We start from the raw sequence: 20,619 nt of genomic DNA on the forward strand, positions 1-20,619 counted from the left end.
AGGTAGTGCACTCACATCCATATGTCAACATCCCACATCCTGCAGTGATTCAGGGATGAAACTCTGCATCAGGCCTCAAGCCCAAGGCAGTACCCTCTGCATCCCCACTCCCCCCAAACCATCTCCTCTGTAGGGTGAAGCCCAGGCAGCTGCTTCAGCCATTTGTTTCTTCCCACTAAAACACTACCAGGCTACACACGGTTCAGGAAGGAACGTGGAGCCCTGGCCACAAAAGATACACCCAGATAAAAGACTCTTTTCCCCTGTGCAGAGAAGATCTGAGTAAGGGAGAAGACCAAAATTTTCACCAAATTGGTCACACTTCACTCGAAAGCACACACAGTACAATCACCTCACCATAAGAAACCAGCTGAAGACCTGCAGTGTTGGACATTCAAATGATATTAAAAAAGTCTAACTGTGCTGAGATGTTAATTTTGGTCCCATAAAAGCAAGCAGGGTTCCATAAAAGCAAGCTGCACTGGGCATTCAAGGGCCAACAGCAGTAAATCTGACACTGGAAGAGCATGCCAGCCCAGTGCCAGGACAGGGTGATTAAACCCTTACAAATGCTTGGCCCAGATGGAAGAGTGGCTACTTTCAGCCTCACTGGGTCACAAGCCAGCTGGAACCCTTGAGTGAGTCTCCAGAGCCAGGGCCCCCATCCTGCACCATGACCCCAGGCAGGAGCCAGAACGGCTCCCAGCCAGCACTGATGTGTTCAGCCATCCTGGGAATTTGAGGAGCTCCACAGGCAGAGACACCAAGGTGGTTTTTGATGATGTTTTCTGATGGTGCTTTCCAGAGTTCCTGTTCCTAGAGCCAAGAGAAATCCCTGAGTAGGAACACTGTCCCACCAACACTATCTCCTCCAGGTTAACACCGTAACTGTTTATGGAGTCAAGCCTACCAGGAGCTGGACTTGATGATCCTTGTGGGTTACTTCCAACTCAGGATATTCAATGGGTCATGACTTCAATCACCTGCTCACAGGCCATGGTGTGATTCCCAGGTGGGATACACAAGCTACTAGCCAGGAGTGTCAGAGAAAGTCCTCCTGTGAGCATGCTTTTAACAGTGCCTTGTTGATTGTGAATTAACTGAGCTGACCCAGAGCAGCCAATCCCAGGTCCTTTGGGAGAGGCACAGGCAACACACAGCCCAAAGAAGTGTGTTAAGCTTCCTCCAGCAGCTCTGATTCTGCCCTTTAGGAAGCAGATGGCATCCAAACCATATTTTGCTTCAGGGCCACGCAAGTTTGGAGAACACATGCCGTGTGTACCTACATATCTCATCAAGGAAGAAGTTCAGCTCCCTGTCACTGCACAAGTTGTCAAACAAAGTCACAGCATAAGGACATGTGATTTTTAGCAAAAACACTGCCAGAAGGAGAATGACAAAGGGGGCAGCATTAAGGCTGCTGTGCTCTGCTGAGCTCGCCACCTCAGCAGGTGCTGAGAGCCAAACTACTCCAATGTGGCACCAACCTACTTTCAGATGGACCTTCATACAAAACCTCACGGATTATCTGCATCACACTGCCACCATCACATCCTCAACACCTAAAGTTACACCAGCTATCACCCTCATTACATCAGCTCGTCACAGGAGATGACAACCCATCCATGAGCAATCCATTGTGGGGTGTGAGGAAGATGGATGCGTGCATCAGCAGTGTTCCCATCAATTCAACCACACTGCATGCAGATCTTTCCTCTCAGGGATTCAGTCACTCAACCACAAACTCCCAAAACTTCCCTGACTCCTATTAGATCACCTCAGGCAACACATGACAAATTCAAACACTCTTGTGGAAAATTTATAGTCCTCCAACCCCCCAGCAGGAACAACAATCTGGAGCATTTGGGGCTTCCTAGGATGGTTCTTCATGCTCACCCACAAATTGTTTTACAAGACAAAGTCCCAAGAGCAGTACTTAGTCTCAAGCAAAGATTATTTTTGGCAGCTTTATCAGAACAGTTCTCACTCCCTTAATCTCTCCTTGGATGAAAGCACATTTAGGAAAACAGTCCAGATGCTGGAATATCAGTAAAACAAAAAGCAGTGGTACAATGCAGTCTTGAAAAGCCCTTTACAAATAAACACAACTTGGGGGGAGTTTCTGCTCAGCAATTTCTGGTTTCTGCCAGGCCCACACTCATAAACCAGAACTACATGCTCCCCTCCCCAGGAATCAGAAAACAAAAGCTGGTTTGGGTTACCCAGCTGCAGGACACACATGCAAGAACTGCTCTTGCAACTCTCCTGCCCCTAAATGGTCAAGCTACTCATACCACTCCATGGATTTTTAATCAAATATTCCAAAATAACAATTTACAAAAGGAGTTACAGCTGAGACAAGAAACTTGGACTAAGAAGATGTTATGGGAAACTCGCCATGACCTCTAAGTGAGGATCTGGAGAGCTGATGAAATCTCCCATCACAGCAACAGGTTTGTCCACTCCTCACACATCTTAGTTTGAAACCGGACATCATCCATAAGGGCTTTGAACCTCCTAGCAGATTTCTCACTCCCAACAGCACTCACCAGCAACAGCTCAGCACCCCTGAATCACAGACCAGTTTGGGTTGGAAAGGATCTTCAAACTCATCTCTTTCCAATCTCCTGCCATGGACAGGGACACCTCCCACTAGACCAGGTTGCTCCAACCGCCATCCAACCTGGTCTGGAACACGTCCAAGGACAATGCAGCCACATCTTCTCTAGGAAACCTGTGCCAGGGCCTCACCACCCTCTCAGGAAACAATTTCTTCCCAATATCCCATCTAACCCTGCCCTCTAGCAGTGGGAAGCAATTCCCCCTTGTCCTAGCACTCCAGACCCTTGTCCAAAGTCCCTCTCCAGCTCTCTTGGAGACCATTTAGGCAGTCAAAGGGTCTCTAAGGTCTCCCTGGAGCCTTTTCTTCTCCAGGTGAACACCCCCAGTTCTCCCAGCCTGGCTCCAGAGCAGAGGGGCTCCAGCTCTCTGAGCATCTCCATGGCATTCTCTGGACTCACTCCTGCAGCTTCTGATGTTGGACCTCCAGACTGGAGGCAGCTCTGTAGGTGGGGAATTACCTGAGCAGGGCAGAGCCCCCTCCCTCCACTTGCCAGCTCCACTCCTCTGGATGCAGCCCAGGTTGGCTTACTGGGCTACAAGCAGACACTGCCAGGTCACATCCAATTTGTCACCCACCAGTATCCCCAGGCCTTTCCCCCAGGGCTGTGCTCAAATCTGTTCTCCACCCAGCCTGTTTTTGTGCTAGGGATGGCACCAACCCAGGGGCAGGACCTTGTACTTGGCCTTGCTGAACTTCATGAGCTTCACGCAGACCCACCTCTCCAGCCTGCCAAGATCAACCTCTTGAAGAAATCCAACCATACCACAAGACTCTCTCGAACTCCAAGGCCACTATTAGTAAAAATTACACCAACTCCTCCTCCTGAACCATGCTGGCCATCTCCAGCAGGTCTGGGAGGACTTTCATCATCTATTCCCAGAAGACTCAGCCTCATTTCCAGCTGACAAGTCTCCAGCATTTTGAAGAAGGTTTATTTTCCCCCTCCCCTCCCAGCCAGGGAGGGCAGGAATGCTAATGGCATCCCATTAAATGAGCCAGAAGAAACCCAACCCACCTGAGCCAAGGCCCTGTGTTTGCCCTTCCCATTCACTGGCAATCTCAGCGTGAAGTGTAGTTGTCAGAAGATTTCTTGGGTTTCCTTAAGTTCTTCTGCCAAGTTCTGATTAAAATCCTCCTAAGTGGTTTTCTCTTTATTCCATTTCCTAGAACTGAGAAGCAAAGCAGACCTGAGAGCAGCTCTGAGTGCTGGAGCTAACAGCCCCCAGCACAGCCAAGCCATCTGAGTCTCCCACACTGGCTCATTAGGATCAAAAGGAAATTGAAAGCAACGCTCCTTCCATCTCCCATATCAGACCATCAGCTCCCAGAGGAGACTGGGATTTAATGGCCTCACTCCCTGGCAGGAGGCTGGGATTGCTCAGCTGACAGGGGCTGTTGAACCACCTCACTGGGTGCTGCTTCAGCGTGATGTTTGAAACAGGTCAGCCAGGAAGGAACATTCCCAAAGGCTTTTGGGCAACACACAACAGTGAAGCAGTGGTAAGGAGTAAAGCATTGCACTGTAACATCTCCATGCCCAAAAACATCCAATTTACTCCAGTCTCTCAGGCCTACTTGACATGCTCTGGTTCATGATGGTGACTTCAAAAGAGAAGGCAACCTCTCATCACAGGCTCCTTGTGCTACCGCCTTTTGATCTGCACCAAACTGGATCCCCTCTTTGCCCAGAAAAATCTGTCTGCTTTGGTAGCCTGGAGGATGAAGCCATTGGTTTCTTGCCAGAAACAGGCACCTGCAAGTCTAGTCACTCGTTCCTGTGGCCGAAGGCTGGAGGCCATCAGGTCACCATGAAGATGGCTCCTGTCCTCCCAGCCAAGAGCAGAGGAGAACCCCTTGCCTGTCAGAAGGCAGATACATTTGGTCCTGGGGCTCAAGCACACTGAGAGCACTGTACAGGGGTGGTGCAAGGCAACCCCAAAACAGCCTCTGTTCATACAAGAAAAACCAGAACCAGATGTGTTGCTGCCCCCTCTGCTGTGTCCTCCTCCTTTGCAGGGCCCCACAGAGGGAGCTGCTCCTGCCAGAGCCAAGGCATAACTGATGAGTACACAGCCTGAAAACCCAACACTTCCATTTTTTAATGCTGGGAACCTCCTCGTGGTCCCTGGGGGAACAGGAATACACTGACCCTACTGAGAGACCACATGGACAGGACACAGACTGGTCCAAGCTACTGTTGAGGGATCTATCACAGGGAACACCAACAGCTCCTGTTTTCTTGGTCCAGAGGAAGCAGCAGGGGGGAGCACAGGCTGTGAGCCCCTCTAAAGCAGGGTCTTTCCTGGGACCTGGATCTTCCACAAGTCAGCCAGTGATCTGGTGAAGCCATGGCCTATTTGGTCATGTTTGGGTGTGGTTTCACGGCAACCTTGGCTTTCTGTATGCAAGATCCAGATCCAGTCTGAGAGATAAACCACCTGCTCTCCCCACTACCAAGGGGCTTTGACTCTTCCCCCAGGTCAGGCAGCTCTTCCCATGGCCACAGGGGTTTGACCAAAAGGCTGGATTCCTTCAAAGGGCCATTGACCACTCAGCCCCTCCAGCTCCCTCAGCCTACCCACAAAGAAAAGCAGTAATAGCCAGCCTGTGAAACCATAAAACACTAATGCCCAAAGAGTTCCTGCACCTTGAAATGTTAATGCTGAGCAAAGAAAGAAACCCTCCTGTCAGCAAACCAGGCCCATGATACATAGACACAGTCACCTTCCTCCCCTCCCAGCCACAGAACAGCAAACAGCCCTGGAAACCCTGAAACCTCGCTGTGTACAAAGCCCCCATAGATCCACTGGTCCCACCCGGGCAGGAGAGGCTTTGCCAGCACAGGACAGCTGTGCTTCATGACCCTGTCACCACCTCCAAGAGCTGCCTGGAGCCCAGCCATCCTCCCCTTTCAGCCTTGGAAAGCAATTTCCCCTGGCCTCTGAGCACATAGAGCCCAGACCCAGCACCCTTCTGTTCCTCCAAGACTCTCTTAGCCATTTGATTCCCAGAACTTGGCTCCAGCTTTCATAGATTCATAAAGTCTGAAGAAGACCTCTAGTAGCTGGACCTCTAGTCCAGTCATTAACCCAGTGCCACCACGTTCACCACCAAACCCCAAGTGCCACAGCCACACACTTTTTGAACACTTCCAGGGATGGTGATTCCACCACTTCCTTGGGCAGCCAGTTCCAAAGCCTCACCACCCTTTCACCGAACCCTTTCTTTGCTCTTTTCTCCTTGCAAAGGGGCATCCATTCTTTACACCACATGGGTCAGAGGGACACAGAAGTGCAGACCTGGGGCTTGGTCAGGATCCCAAGCTGGCAGGGCAGCACCAGCTGGAAATACTTGCCTGGAGCTGGTGTAGTCACAGTAGCCATGGCTCTCGGTGTGCACCATGTCTGGTGTGGGACCACATGGACATCACAGCCTTCCCTCTGCACCACAACCATGATGGAGCATCCCAGCTGCAGTGGTACCAGCGATTTTTGGGATGGCCTTCCCTTTCAGACAACAGACCCCAAGACTCCACTTGCCACCATCCACAGACAGCCCACCGGGTGGCTGCAGCTCTCCCTCCTCTGGTCCAGCCTGAATGCAGGGCCAAGCCCCAGCTCCAGGGTCCTTTTTCTGAGGGCTGATCCTAGGATGGTGACCACCAGCCACATGGCATGCAGTTGACTCCAGAACATGCCTCAGCCATTTCTTAACCAGGTGAGAGGGCCATTGCCAGTGTGGGAGGCAGTGTAGCTGCACCCCAAAGAGTGGAGAGAGGGGTGGGAGGGTGAGCAGGGGAGTCTGGGAACAGCGTTCATTTGGATTGTACCTGGGGAAAATAGCACAACACTGCATTTCTGGGGCTAACTGCAGGAGAGAGAGCTTCCCAGAAGGAAATTCCTTTCTGCCTTGGGAAAAAAACCAAAACCACAACCTGTGGTACGACAACCACAGGATTTGTAGCTGCAGTGGTGCCTTCTCTACCCAGAGCACCCTCGTGCTCAAGCCTAACAGGAGCAGCCAATCCATGCAGAGGACAGGGGAAACTGAGACACACAGGATCCAGGAATTGCATTAAGGGAGGGCAGCCCAGGGGCTTCTCTTACTCCCTCAGCACCAGACAAAATCCACTTTTGAGCTTTATCACATCCCATCCCTCACCAAAACATGGTGACCTCACATCCACATCCCAACCAGAATTCCAGCTCAGGCCTGCAGAGCAGGCATGTTCTCTGCACTATTCACCACAACACATTCCAAGACATCCCAAGTGAACGAGGGCCAGACAGTATTTTAAGGTAAACCTAGATACCAAGTTTTAAACGCACTTCAGTGTCAAGGACAGGGGAAAAGTCAGCAGATGTGAGCTCATGCTGTCACCATACTGTACAAAAGCTCCATGGTAGCATCTTCCTGCACGGGGATTTATCCTGCCCACAGAACACTGGGATGGAGCTGGCACCATTCAGCTGGCAAGGCTGGGGGCACACGAGGAGCAGGGATGGGGAGCACAGGCACCATGTGCTTTCCTGGGTTCAACAGAGGTTGCCAAAGCTACTGTGAGCCCCTAAAACCTTTACACCACAGCATGGCCCCAGCAAAGCACCCATGTCCAGCCCCAGGTGCCACTACCACTGCTATGCCACCATCTCCAGTCCCAGTGCCATCACCACTGCCCATGCCCCATCCATGCCAGCCCACAAGCTGAGCTCACCCCAGAAAACCCTGAGCACATTTATTTACATCAGATCAGTTCCCTGAGCTGGTCTGTGGGCAGGAATGAGTAACAGGGACAGGAATATCTCGAGCAGATGTTGTCACCGAATACAACATATCGTCAGGCTGCTGGTGGCTTTAAATCATCCCGGAGCCTGGCAGTTGCTTCCCAGCCCTGGGCTGCTCTCCCAGCTGCTGCTCAACAGCTCTGAGCCCTGGGGTGGCTCCTCCTGCACCCAATGAGCACTCAAGCTCCAGGCACTGATCACCACGAGGTAGGAATGTCACAAAACCACCCCAGAAAGTCCACAGCAATCACCACTGCCTTTTCTCCTGCCTAACTTCAGCTCTGGGGACTTAAGTGCCCTCTTGCCCAACACATCTCCAGGGCTGTATGCACACAAGGATTCACAGGGAAGATGGATTTCACAGCTCCAGCCCAAAGCATCCTCGAGAGCAGCAGCAGAGCAATGCAGCACTGTGAAAGCAGTGGCACAGAAGATGTCATGCCTGCAGCAAACAGGGAAAAGGCAGTGAATCCCCAACCAAGCGGCCTCTAAAAGCATAGGAGGGGAAATGCAGGCAGCCTGTGCTCTGCTGCCCTTTCCTGTGGCCTCCCTGGCTGCCGGGTGGAGAAGCAGCTTTGCTCATTAGCGGGTTATTCCTGGCACACTCCCCCTGCATCAGCTCCCCGGCAGGGCTGCGGGAGCAGCTCGCTGGGTTTTGAAGCCTTCGGGGTTGCACAGCGCTCCAGAGGCGCAAATCTTCCTTTAAAGAAATCTCCCTCGGCAGATAAATGGTGCTGGGTAACTGGGGTCATTAGGCTAATGAGCAGCTACCGCCAGCCTGGAAGCAAAGCAAAAAAACACCACAGAGTCTACCAGAGCCCGTTAGCCTCAAAATCTGACCCATCTCCAGCAGCTGCCATCGCTCTCAAGGGAGGAATCAGGTCCATGAGTCAGCAGGATCAATCACCGCCGGCCTTCCCATCAAAATCTCTCATCAAAGCACTGGGGGAGCAGATTTGCAGGTCACTTGCACCAAGGAAGCTGAGAAGGGGCTGTTCCACCTCTGTCTCCCCTCTATCAGCCCCTTCATTACCACGGTGTCATTCTGCTCTCACGCTTCAGGAGCAGGGAGGTTTTTTCTCTTCTTTCCCAGCACTGCTCCATTTCCTACCACCATGTCCTTGACAGCGAGCCCCATGTCCTGCTGTCCATTCTGGTGGAGATTGAGCCATGTTTTGGCATGACAGCCAATCCACTGTGATACAGCAATGCTGATGGGTCAGGCATCACAGCTAACTCAGCCTTTCAGTCCTTCCTAACACAGCCATCTGGGAAAGCAACCAGGGAAAGATGCAATTTTCCCTTTGCAAAGCCTTCAGAGGTGGGATCAGCTGGAACTCCCAGCCTGCTACATCCAGCGGTTATAAAAGAAAGCCCACATATAAATAACCTCTCAGCAGGAGCCAAAACTCCAGCAGTAACCCCATGGTTTGAAGTGAACGAGGCCAATTTCCTCCTTTGTAGCTCTTGACACATGTTGGCTGCGTGCCCCCTTCTTGCCTTGTTCCTAGAGCAGAAGGCTCTGGGCGGCGGAGCCGGGGACAATAAGGAAACGAGTGGTGTCATTCCCAAGGACTCCCAACACAGCTCTGTCAGCAGCTCTGGAGGCAGCCAATTCCAGCACTGCTGGAGAAAAAGAACCACGGCGAGAGGATCAGGCAAGAGCCGGTAGCTGCCTGCCCGTCCCTGCCACCTCCCTGAGCTGCCCATGTCACGCTGGCTGCCACTGCCTGGAAAGAAACAAGCCCTGCAGAGCAAGGGCTGGGAAACAACTTCTCCCCAGGGTTTTGGGCATGAACAGGTCCCTACCCAAGCACTGGGCTTCCCACATGCCCTAAAAACCCCTGGGGAAAACAAAAGAACAGGGTGAGCACAAGCTCCAAAGCCAGCTTTGGAGGGGCTGAAAAAGAAACAATTGTTTTCACCAAAACAGCTCCACTGGGAGTTTCTCCATCCAAACTCCAGCCCCAAGACAAGGAACCTCACAGGAGTCAAAATCCCAAGCACATCTTCAAAGCAGAAGGCTGGGACCACCCCCAACATCTCATCCTGGTTCTGCCCCACATCAAGAAATGTTCCTAAGAGTGTCTGTGGCCATCTCCTGTTGGACTTGGACCCAGTAGAGGGACTGGGAGATCTCACCTCTTCGAGCTGGAGTCACACAGGAATGCCTCACCCCAATCCTTGCTGCTGCATGCACAGCCAAGTTTCATCTCTTCCCCCAGCAGTGGAAAAATGGTTAAAAAAAGACAACCATGCTTTCACTCCAGGTAAAGGATTAATGATGCAGGACACCTGGCACCTGGGGGTCCAGTGAGGCTCTAGGACCAGCACTGGAGGCACCACGCAGGTCTGCATCCCTGGATTAGGGCAAGAAGGTCCACAAAGGTGACACCAAAGCCACCCTGCAAACTGCTGGATCAGCCAGCAGCAGCGGGGACCGTGCACAGATGCATTCTTGGGTGTATTTCTTTTTTGGCAGCTGCCACTGGTGTGGTGTCACCACCCCACTGTCTCCATTGTCACCTGACCCCAAGCACTCCCTCTGCTGCCACACTGTCCTCCCACAGAACTGCAAGGGCATTTTCACACCAGTTTTGGTGTGAACACACTGCAGTGTCCCCCATCTTACAAGAGCCCCTCTCTATCAGGTCACCCACAGCAGGGATGTCTGCTCTGAGCACGCACAGGGCATCACTGCACTGTGCCTATGGAGAAATTCAGGAGAAAAAAATGCACCGGTGGCTTCCACCCTCTCTCCCTCACAGGGACACAGATGAATCCACCCTCCTGGCTGCCCAAAACCGCAGCACACGTGACCCAGAGAGGCTTTTCAGAAGAGCCGAGTCTCCAGCGGCTTCTGTTTGCCTTTCCCTTGTCTGCAGCAGCATCACATCTGGATGCTCGTCAGAAGAGAAGGGAAAAAAAAAAAAAAACCCTCCCTCCTCCTGCTGAACAACCTCTCAATCAAAACAAAGCCGGAGCGGCAGCCAAGAGCTGGGAGGCTCTTTTGTTTAATGCTCAACATCCCCCGGCTGGGCCAGCACGCCCCAGAGTGCCGGGAGCGGGTGCAGGGGCCCGGGCTGGGCAGTGTGGTGGGTGCAGGGCTGCTGAGCAAGGGGCCAGCTCAGCCACCAGCCCCAAGGCCAGCTCGGCCACGCCACGGCAGCTGGTGGGGCAAAACCAGCGCTGCTCCTCCGTGCACGGCCATTTTGCTGAGCTCGGCTGCTCACCGAGCTGCCATTCCCTCCCAGCACCAGTGTCCCTGCAAAGCAAAGCAAAGCAAAGCAAACTAAAGCCCAGCTCAGCTCCAGCCATCCCCAGTGACCCAGGGACTGACCCAGCCACTGGTCCCCATGCTCGTGAGTCCACCAGCACAAGCTCTTTTCTCTCCCTGATGTGAGGATTTTAAGCTCCCACTGCTGCCCCTCCAAATATTTTTTGGTGCTCCAAGGACCTGCCCAGGCACTGACCCCAGCCAAAGGCAAACCTTCTCAAGGGGCTCAGCCCATCCCATCCCAGAGATCCTGGAAAGTCTCAGCAGGGTTATCACCAGTGAGTTTCATCAAGATCAGCCCCATTCCTGGAGAAATTATTGCCTGTGCCCCGACCCACTGACGGCATCAGGTTTGAGGAGAGCACATAACAAGCCAGGACACAGCCAAGATGCACATCAAGAAAAAGGATATTTGGGATATTCAGCTCCTGAGGCTTCACCCCTGAATGCAGCAACAAGAACCATGGGGTCACACTGGCAAAAGACATCCAGTGGAGCCCAAGGGCCATGTCCATAGGCTCCATCACTGCTGTGTCAGACAGACATGGGAGCAAGGGTGAACTCCCCCATGGACAGAGCCATGGAGCACTGACTGACGTGGAAAAGTGTCTGGCAAAACCCAAAGCTCCTTCCTACACCCAACAAGGACTCCACGGCTGCCAAACCCTACAGCAAAATATTGGAAGAACACAAAAGCAGAAGTAGAGGCAAATGGGGTGAGCTGGTTGGGGCAAGAGCTGGCTGCAGCATTGAAGCACCTCATCAAGGAAAAACACTCCCTGCCAAAGTGCTCATTATTCCAGCCATGGAGATACAACAGAGCCTCCTGGCTGGCAGCTACTGGCTCAGCACACATCTCTTTTGTCTGACCTCCAGGGAGGTCACCCAGCCCAGGCTGCAGCAGTGGAGGGACAGACAGTCTCCCTTTCTTCATCTGCAGATGGAGACCAGCTTCCCTGCCCCAAACGGAAGTGGGAGCAGCACAGGGTTAAGCAAAGGACAAGCTGACGGAGACCAAAGGTTGGGCTGAGTCACGCTGTGGCTGTTCCTGTTTCAGTCTGAGCAAGTTTCTCGCTTGCCAAGCAGGGTTTGTCCCCAGGCCAGAATGAACCTGCCACCTTAATCCTCTCAATGCACTGCCTGGAGGAGCTGCCCGCCCTCCCTCCCACAGCCAGCACATACCTCTGCTCTTGGCTTGTCCTTTGGACTCCACACGCAGTTTTTGGGACATGGCTGCAGCTTTCAGGAGATAGGACAAGCCCAAGGCCACATCCCCCATTGCATCCCATTGGTCCTCCACCCTGCCCCAGGCATCCACCCAGCCTCAGTCTCTTCCTCAAGACACAAAACTGCTTTCCCACCCCTTACCATGCAGACACCTTTCTTCTCCTCGCCCACGGCTTTCCCGACCCAGAGGAAGCCATCCAGCTGCCCCCAGGAGGCTGATGAAACACAGACAATGCTTCCTCCTAAGTGACACATGTTCCTGCAGATCCAGACATCAAATCCCTCCTCAAAACAGGGATCAGCCCTCCAGCCTGAGCTTTCAGCAAGGAGGTTATGCTTCAATCTGGACAAGTAAAATGGCAGAACCATCCGCACCAGTGTCGGCATGGAGAAGACAGAATCATTTGGGTTAGAAGCGACCTTAATGCCCATCTTTTCCACCTCCTGCCATGGGTACAGACACCTCCCACTAGACCAGGCTGCTTCAAGCCCTGTCCAACTTGGCCTGGAACACTTCCAGGGATGGAGCAGCCACAGCTTCTTGACAGAAATCCGTGCCAGGGCCTCACCACCCTCACAGGAAAGTGTTTCTTCCCAATATCCCATGTAGCCCTGTCTTCTGCAAGTGGGAAGCCACTGCCCCATGTCCTGGCACTCCTTGATCAAAGTCCCTCTCCAGCTCTCTTGGAGACCATTTAGGCCTGGCAAGGGCTCTGAGGTCTCCCTGGAGCCTTCTTTTCTCCAGGTGAGCACTCCCAGCTCTCCCACCATGGCTCCAGAGCAGAGGAGCTCCAGCCCTCAGAGCATCTCCATGGCCTCCTGTGGACTCACTCCAGGAGTTCCACATTCTTCTCATGTTGGGATCCCATGGCTGGAGGCAGCTCTGCAGGTGCAGTCTCACCTGAGCAGGGCAAAATCCCCCCCACCTCCCCTGCTGCCCACACAGGGGGACGAGCCCAGGACACAGAGGGGTTTCCAGGTGCCAGCACACATGACTGGGGTGTGTGGAGCTTCTCGTCCACCAACATCACACATCACATTGGTTATCTCCAACTGCAAAGAGTTTCTGCAGCAGTATCAGTGAAAGAAATAAATCTTTAACTGTAAGAACATAGCAAAGCCAGGCAGGGTATGACCCAAGGTCCAGCCAGCTCCAGTGTTGGCTGTCACTGCAGCCAGCACAGATGGCTATGAGGGAACATAACAGCCAAGCATGTTGAGGTATTTCCCAAACCAATTCCCAAGCTTCTGTCCTCCTCATGCTTTTCCCAAGCCAAAACACATTGCCCTGTACACCCCCCTGATGAGTTTCTCCTCCACAAACCCACTCAGGTGCCCCAAATCACAGGTGGACTTTCAGCATACACAGCTTTTAGCAGCAGCATTCCAGCCCATCATGCAAAAGAGCATCTGCTGCTCTTCCTGGTTTCATCCACTTTGGTTTCTTTGCCAGAACAGACAAAGGAACAAGATGTCTCCACACCCCTCCTGAATTTTACAGGCTTCAATCACCTGCCCCAGGACGCCACTGTGCCCTCCCTACCCATCCCAGTGCCCACATTGTGAACCCTATGCCAAAGCAGAAATCCGCCCAGGGAACAACCTCTGGCTGCAAACATGGTGACAACGCTTTTCATACTCCCCAGCCACTGCCCTGACACTGTGGCACATGTTGATGGCAACAGGGCCAAGCCAACTCGAACACACACACTTGTGATGCTCACCCTGTGTGTGACATACACACAGCTTCACAGGCACACACCAGCAACACCCCGTGTGCAGCTGGCACAGAGGAAAGCACAGACCTCCACACGCTTAAAGCCTTCCCCATCTGAACCAGAAATCACATCAGCCACTGTGATTCCTCAGAAACCAGAGAAGAGTCCTGAAAAGTGGCCATAGAGTAGCCACCCAGAGCCCAGCACCACCCAGATGGACAGGCAGCCACTCACCCCACTGGCCACCTGCCATTGACAGGGCTTTTTGTGCCTCTGGTGACCTGGAAGAGCAGCTTGGCCAGCTCAGCATCACTTCCATGTGTTAGTAGAGGAGTGACATGTCAAACAACACCCACAGCCACCCCCAGCCCTGGATCACCACCACAAGTGGGACAGAGCCCATGTACAGACAGACCTGGGAACGAGGTGGTGACTCCTGTCAGCCCTGCTCCTTGTGCTCAGCCACATGCCCATGCAGATCCCACATCCACTAACGTGTTAAGGGATCGTTCTCTGCACATGATGCAACTGGAGAGAAATACATTCCTTTGGGAGCTGCAGGAAACCTTGACACACAAGGTGAAGCCAGCATGACACAGAGCACAGCATACACTCTTTGTGTCCCCTTGGGATATGTAGCAGACAAAGCACCAGGGCATCACCTTGACTTCAGAGTGACAGAGGCCAGAGAGGCCTGGACCTGTTCCACACAGCCAAAACACTGAGGAAAACCAAATCTCAGCAGGCTGGCTCAGAGAACACAGTCTGCAGGTGATTTGCTCCCACGTGGTTCCCAGAAGCCAAGCTTGACCAGCGTCATTCCACTGCCATGTCCAGACACCACCAACCAAACCACAATCACATCAAAACCAGGAGGCACCAGCCACATGTCAGTGCTGGCCCCAGCAGTACAAGACACACAGTCCCACCCCTTTGTCACCCACAATGCCATGTCACTGCAAAACCATATGAGCAGCAGCAATGGCACCCTTGCCCCAACACCTTTCTTACCTTTTCTGACTTCACCTTTTTCAGCTGCCGGCACTCACTTTCTCCATCCTCCAGCTCCGACTTTACTCCCAAGGGATTGAGCGCAGCTCCCGTGTCGATAGCTATACTCCCAAGCTGCTCAGCAGCAGCAGGCTCTGTCCCCTGGCCCCCATCATACTGTCCCACCCTCACTGCCAGGGCCAGGGGCTGCAGCACGCTGGGCTCCTTCTCTGCTGCAGTCCCCGCACCCTCACTCCTTTCCTTCTTGCTTTTGGATGAGCTGCCCTCCTTCTCCTTCTTGGAGCCAGCCACACTGCGAGACGCCTTGGCTGACTTCTCCGAGCTCTTCGGGGCGACGGCGGGCACCAAACCACCCGAGTTCGCACCATCCCCAGAGCGTCCTTGAACCTCCTTCTTGCCACCAGCTCCCTCACTGGGAGTGAACAGGGAGGACCCTGGGGTCGGCTTCCCACTGTCCTTACCAGTCTTGCTCCTTTTCGACTTTGATTTGCCCTCCTTGCCTTGCGGGCCTGGCACTGGGCTCACAAACTTGATGTTATCCGGTAGTGTTGCCACTGCGTTGGGTGCCGGGAGCCCCACCTCCTTGGAGCCCGACATTTCCAATTTCTGCTGATCCTTCTCCAAATCAGCGTCCAGGTCAATGATGAGATTCCCTACACCAATGTCCCACTCATCCCCACTGTCATACGTCTCAACCGGGTTCGCATCAATTCCTTTCCCTCCGGAAGCTCCGCTGCTCAAGGACATCTTAGAGTTAACGGCCCCTCACGATTCAAGGCTCTTCCCTGCCTCTACACCCTGGGGGTCACCTACGTCCTTGGGGGGCTTCCAGTGGTCCGGGTCTGCCCAAGTGACGGCATCGCTGCTGGAAGGGAGAGCAAAGAGAACAGGGTTACACATGAAGAGCCATGGACAGGCACACCTGCAGGGCAGGAGAGATGTGGGCAGAATGAAACCCCCAACCTCCCAAATCCCCCTCTCAGCATCCTTCTGCCACCCCCTGGGCTGGGGCTGCTCCACAGCCGCCCCCCCAGCAGCGGCCATCTGGCACCGCTCCTCGATCAATACCAGCCCTGGCAGGTCACGGCTCTCGGCTCCAACAAGACATTACTCACACATTTCCCCGCTCACCATTTCCCTCTGAATTATCGAGCGCTGCCCCTGGGAGGGAGGATTGATTCCTCTCCTGCCAATGCCACCCAGAGGGAGGGCTCCTCTCCACGCCAGCCTCGCTGCGAGGGACAAGAGCTGCTCACCAGGGAAGTCAAGTGCCTGGGTGGGAAATAAATCCTAGGCTTTCAGAGTGCCTGTGACACTTGGGACGTGTCAGAGCAATCACCAAAGGCCAAACTGCAGTGGGAAGCATAGGGGCTCCCATCCCACACCTCTGGGCAGAGCAACACACTACCCAGGTCTGGAGCATTTACCACCATTGCCTCTGGCCATCATAAGCTTCCAATGGGAAACAGAGATGCAATTGTGTAAGTAGCCAGTCTTAACTGGGAAGAGGGGGCTCAGCCCTACCTGCCCACGCCACAGCTGACCCTGGTGAGCCCAAAATATCTCCTCCCTGCTTCCCAGCCTCGCCCCCAGGGAGAGAAACAAAAAAGACACCCACGCGCAACCTGACACAGCACCCGAGTCACGGCAATTACCCTGACGAGACATAATTAACACATGTAACAGCTTCTTCCCAGCACCGCCCAGCAAGGCCACCTGCTCTCCAGAATCCTTAAGAAATCATTGACCACCCATTTGGATGAGCCTTCTCTTCAGCAGCACTGTCCTCCCCTTGCCCATCAAGCTCCAGGCCTGCCTGCTCCTGGTACTATTTACAAGTGACACTTCAAAAACAGGTGACTTAAAGAGAAATGAGAAGTAAAAAACCAAAAAAACAATCCAAAAAAAAACCCCACACCACACACACACAAATTTCTTCAAACCCCAGCAGGCAGGAGCCTGGAAAGCAGCTTCACGGTGCGTTTCCAGAGATGCAAACACTGTAAAAATGCCAGGGATTCTTTCATCAGCCAGGCTGCCGCAGCCAGACCATTTTCCATCTGCTACCCACAGCATCCTCAGCTCTGTACAGCTAATAATCCGCTCTCTGACAGGTCATTACAGAGATTTTTAACCCCAGGAGCTGGGGGGCTCGCGTGCAAGCTGGAAATGAAAAGCACTGACCTCTCATTTCAGCGGCAGGGAAAGTGCCGAATCAGGAGATCACTTTGTGCACCGGAGTCGGTAACGGCTTCCCAAAGCTGACCTGCGTGTTTCTATGGCCGCCTCCTCCTACTCCTGCTCCAGCACCTGCTCCCCAGTTCCAAGCTGGTGTGTCCAATCCCATCAGCCTGCCTCTCCAGAGCCTCTCTCCAAATCATCAATGGGGCCAGCAACTGGCAGTGACCACCTCACCCCTGCACGACGCTCTTTGTGCCATGGATCCAAGGCAATTCCTTTGTGCAGGTGGGCAAAGCCAGTAACGAGCTGGATGAACCAGATTTTTGGCTGATACAAGTCCTTTCCCAGCCCTAAGCTGAGGCATGGAATCCAGGAACAATCCCAATGAACCGGTGGACCACTGATGACTACTGATGAGCGAGAAAAACCCACAGGAGCTGAACACAGAGGATGAAGTTCCCTCTCCAAATCCAAGAGTTGCCAGCCCAAAGTTGGAGCAGGCAAAGTGCCATGGCGAGCTCAGGTCAGAGGGAAAAGCAGACAAGGATCTGACCTTGCAGTGACAGGAAAGCAACAGACAATCCACAGGGCTCTACTGCAACATGTGTAGCATCACCTGCTCCATGCAACACCTGCACAATGCCAGCTTGGCCAGCTCTCCACTCCCACCACAGAATTCACCTTGCTGCTCCAAACGTGCACATACACACGCACACACATCTCCATAAGTATTATTTATACATGTAGAATAAGGACAGCAGATGAGCGGGACTTGGGTCTGAAACTCCACAAACAGCAGCAGCTTTTGCCAATTCCTACCACAACAAAAGGAAGAAGGAGCCCAGAAGTCCGCTGCGTCCCTGACAATTGGAGAGCCAGGAACAATCAAAGGGTTAGAAAACAAGAGGAGCAAAAACCCTCACCCTGCAGAGGAGGTGCCGAGGGAGCCCAGGCTCTGCTAAGGCAGACAGAAGGGAACCACAAACAGGATGGACAGGAACATGCTGGATTGGCAAGAGCAGGGCAAAGGCACGTTGTGACGAGAGTGAGGCAGAGAACTCAAGACATGCCACCACAGGAAGAGGGACTGGGGCAGGGATCAGCCCTTTCCAGAGCAGAGCTGGAGGCTGGGACCCTGGAATGTGATCTGGGGGGGATCTCCTAAATATGCTCTGTTGCATGTGGTTCCTAAAGCATTTTCCACAGCCTTTTCCCCTTCCCCAAAATTCCCATCCCAGCTCCCCATTTCTCTACTTCACTATTGCAGGCTGAGCCTCTGCAACCAGAGGAGCATCTGGAGTCCCTCTCCCAAGCCAGACCAGCAGGGACCCCAACCTGACACACCATCATCATTCTGGGTGCACAGGAGCCCCTGGCTACCACACCCCACGGCCCAGAGAGAGAGGTGCCTTTCCCACTGCCTCCTTTGCCCAAGCTGGAGAAGCACTGGGTGGTATCCAGATCCTTCCCACTCTCCTGCCGGGGGAGTAACGCTGCCACAAATCACAGCCTCTCAGAAAAGAGAGCGAGGAGATTGATTCAGCTGTAAACGTGTCCTTCCCCTTACCTCCTGCCATCGCAGGATTGATCCCCGCACAACATGAAAAGCATGTGCTCACTTGTTGGCCTGGAGACCTGCCAACAAAGCGTTTTAAGAGCAGTCCTGGAGCGCAGATCCTACAAGGAGACAGCTTTCTGCTTGGGAATGCTGCACACACACAGCACCAGACATGAATAATTCAGCTCCATTAGGTGCTGAGACCTCTATAATCCACATCTACGGGCTGGGACAGAGCCAAACCCTATTCAGACACAAACCTGAAAGTTCACTTTCAGGGCTGCACACACACCTAGAGACAGCTCTTCCACCAGAACAGCTCCACTTCTAAAAGGCAGCAAGGAAACCGCGCCAGCCCCTGGCTCTATGTGCTAAAACCAGTGCAGGATGCTCAGAACCTGCCGAACCCGCGCCACTCCGGCTTTCTCTGCTGGTTGCTGGAGGCCAGGAGACCAAAGCTGGGAAGGATTGGCCGCCCAAGGGCGACAAGATGTAGGAGAAAGCTCTTCTCCTGGCAGCAGCCAGCCCACACAGAGGGAGACTGTCTCATAGCCATGTGCTCCAGCCTGCAGCGCCCCAGGATTAGCCTCTGGTGGCTTCCAGACATGACTGACTGCAATTTTCACCCTGATTAACTTTCAGGAATGCCCACAAGAAGGAGCGGTAAAGAGGACAGGGAAGGGGGGAGAAAAATCTGCAGGATGCAGCATTTCCTCCAGCGGGCACAAGGCAGGGAGCAGAAGGTTTGGTGAGATGGTTGCTCCGGCCAGCAGTGACCTGGGAGAGCACAGCCCTCCGCTCCCTCCCTAAAGAGCCAAAGGCAGTGCCATAGAAGGGATACTGGCCCCCCAGCCTGCCAAACCCCCAAAGGGCTCCCCACAAGCCCCCAGCTGAGGCAGCAGCACCAGGGGCTGCAGTGCTGAGGCCCTTCCTCCAGCTGCTGGCAGCCAGTCGGCTGCTCTCCCCATCCACTGCCTCTGCATGAGATCCCTTTTTGTTTCCTTTTACGACTAAAGAAACTCGGGGCGGTGAGGTGGGGGGGACACACTGCCTTCCCCACGCTGCTGCACTCACTCCCCACTCAGCTCCTACCACCGTGCCTGTAATCCCCCAGCTGGGCTTGTTTGGGTTGGATTTTTGTTAAGTAACTCCCATGTCTTTTCTGCAGATTTCTTTTTAAGATGTTCCCTTTCTCCCCGCCCCCTCTCTCTAGAGCTGGGGGAGAGAGGAGAGAAAAAAAGAGAGAGAGAAAAAAAGAGAAATGTTGAACGCGAGCCAGCTGGCACGAACAAGAGGAGACGGAGAAATCTGCACAAAGGAGCTTCCTCACTCACTTGCTGCTTTCAGCTCAAGAAATCACGCAGGGGAGGAGGGTTCACTCTCCCCCAGACATCAGTCAGGCTGCAGCAGACAAAGGAGATTTGCCATGACACCCTCCAGAACTGCCACCCAACGGGGGCAGGATCCCTCCACCGCCTGCGCCCTGCGGGAGTCCGAGCTGTTGCAAAACACGCCAAGGCGCAGAGCTTCAAAACAGGCTGTTCAATGTGGAATTAAGCAAGATTTTGAATGGAGGAGTTGTGCTCCCGCCTCTGCACTCACACAAGGCGCCCGCAGAACTTCAGTGGCTCTCAGGGCTGAGCGGGACAGTGTCAGCAAGCTGCCAGGAGGGAGAAGGCTGAACTCAATTTGAATAAAATGGAGCCACCCTTCTTTTTTTTAATATGGAGGTGCACCCCACCAAGACTACATCTTCCAGCATGCACTGCAGCCAGAGCGCTGAGAGAGACACCGACAAACTTAGGCCAGGACTCCCAAGTTTCCAAAGGCTGAGCCTTGACACTGGAGATGAACCTGAGACAGGGCAGCACTCGAGAGATGAGTCATTTGTTGGCATTCTTGAGAAAAGCTTGAAATACTTCAGTACAGGCATGACAAAAGCAGGACATACAAGGTCACTGGAAGAGGCTGGAGATGGAGGAAAGTGGAGAGATGAGCAGAGAGCACTTTGGTGCAGGGCAGCCAGGCAATCACCCTATCCGAAACAAAACTCCAGAGACTTACCAGCACCAGACCCACCTGCTGCCAAATACACACTTGGGCCTCAACTTCACATTCATCATCAGGCAAAAGATGCTCCTGGGATCAAAATTCAACCTCACACCCACTCCCATTCACTCATAACCTTAAAACATGACTTTTCTAGCAAAACTCTACACAACTGCAGCACGTCAACGTCC

General features: G+C 53.4%; 1 protein-coding gene across 3 annotated transcripts in view; it reads right to left on the reverse strand.

Annotated features, from left to right (window-relative positions):
• The window catches only part of ZNF609 (zinc finger protein 609), a 61,641-nt gene that overhangs the window by 32,432 nt on the left and 8,590 nt on the right, over window positions 1-20,619 (reverse strand). For 2 of the 3 annotated variants that reach the window (XM_030955069.1, XM_030955071.1), the window contains exon 2: window positions 14,641-15,505. In XM_030955069.1, coding sequence (XP_030810929.1) covers window positions 14,641-15,387 — 747 coding nt within the window. In that variant the 5' untranslated portion in view covers window positions 15,388-15,505. The remainder of the gene's footprint in view (window positions 1-14,640; window positions 15,506-20,619) is intronic. The other variant, XM_030955070.1, reaches the window with a different exon arrangement.

Source organism: Camarhynchus parvulus, chromosome 10 (assembly GCF_901933205.1).
Source record: "Camarhynchus parvulus chromosome 10, STF_HiC, whole genome shotgun sequence".
NCBI lineage: Eukaryota > Metazoa > Chordata > Aves > Passeriformes > Thraupidae > Camarhynchus > Camarhynchus parvulus.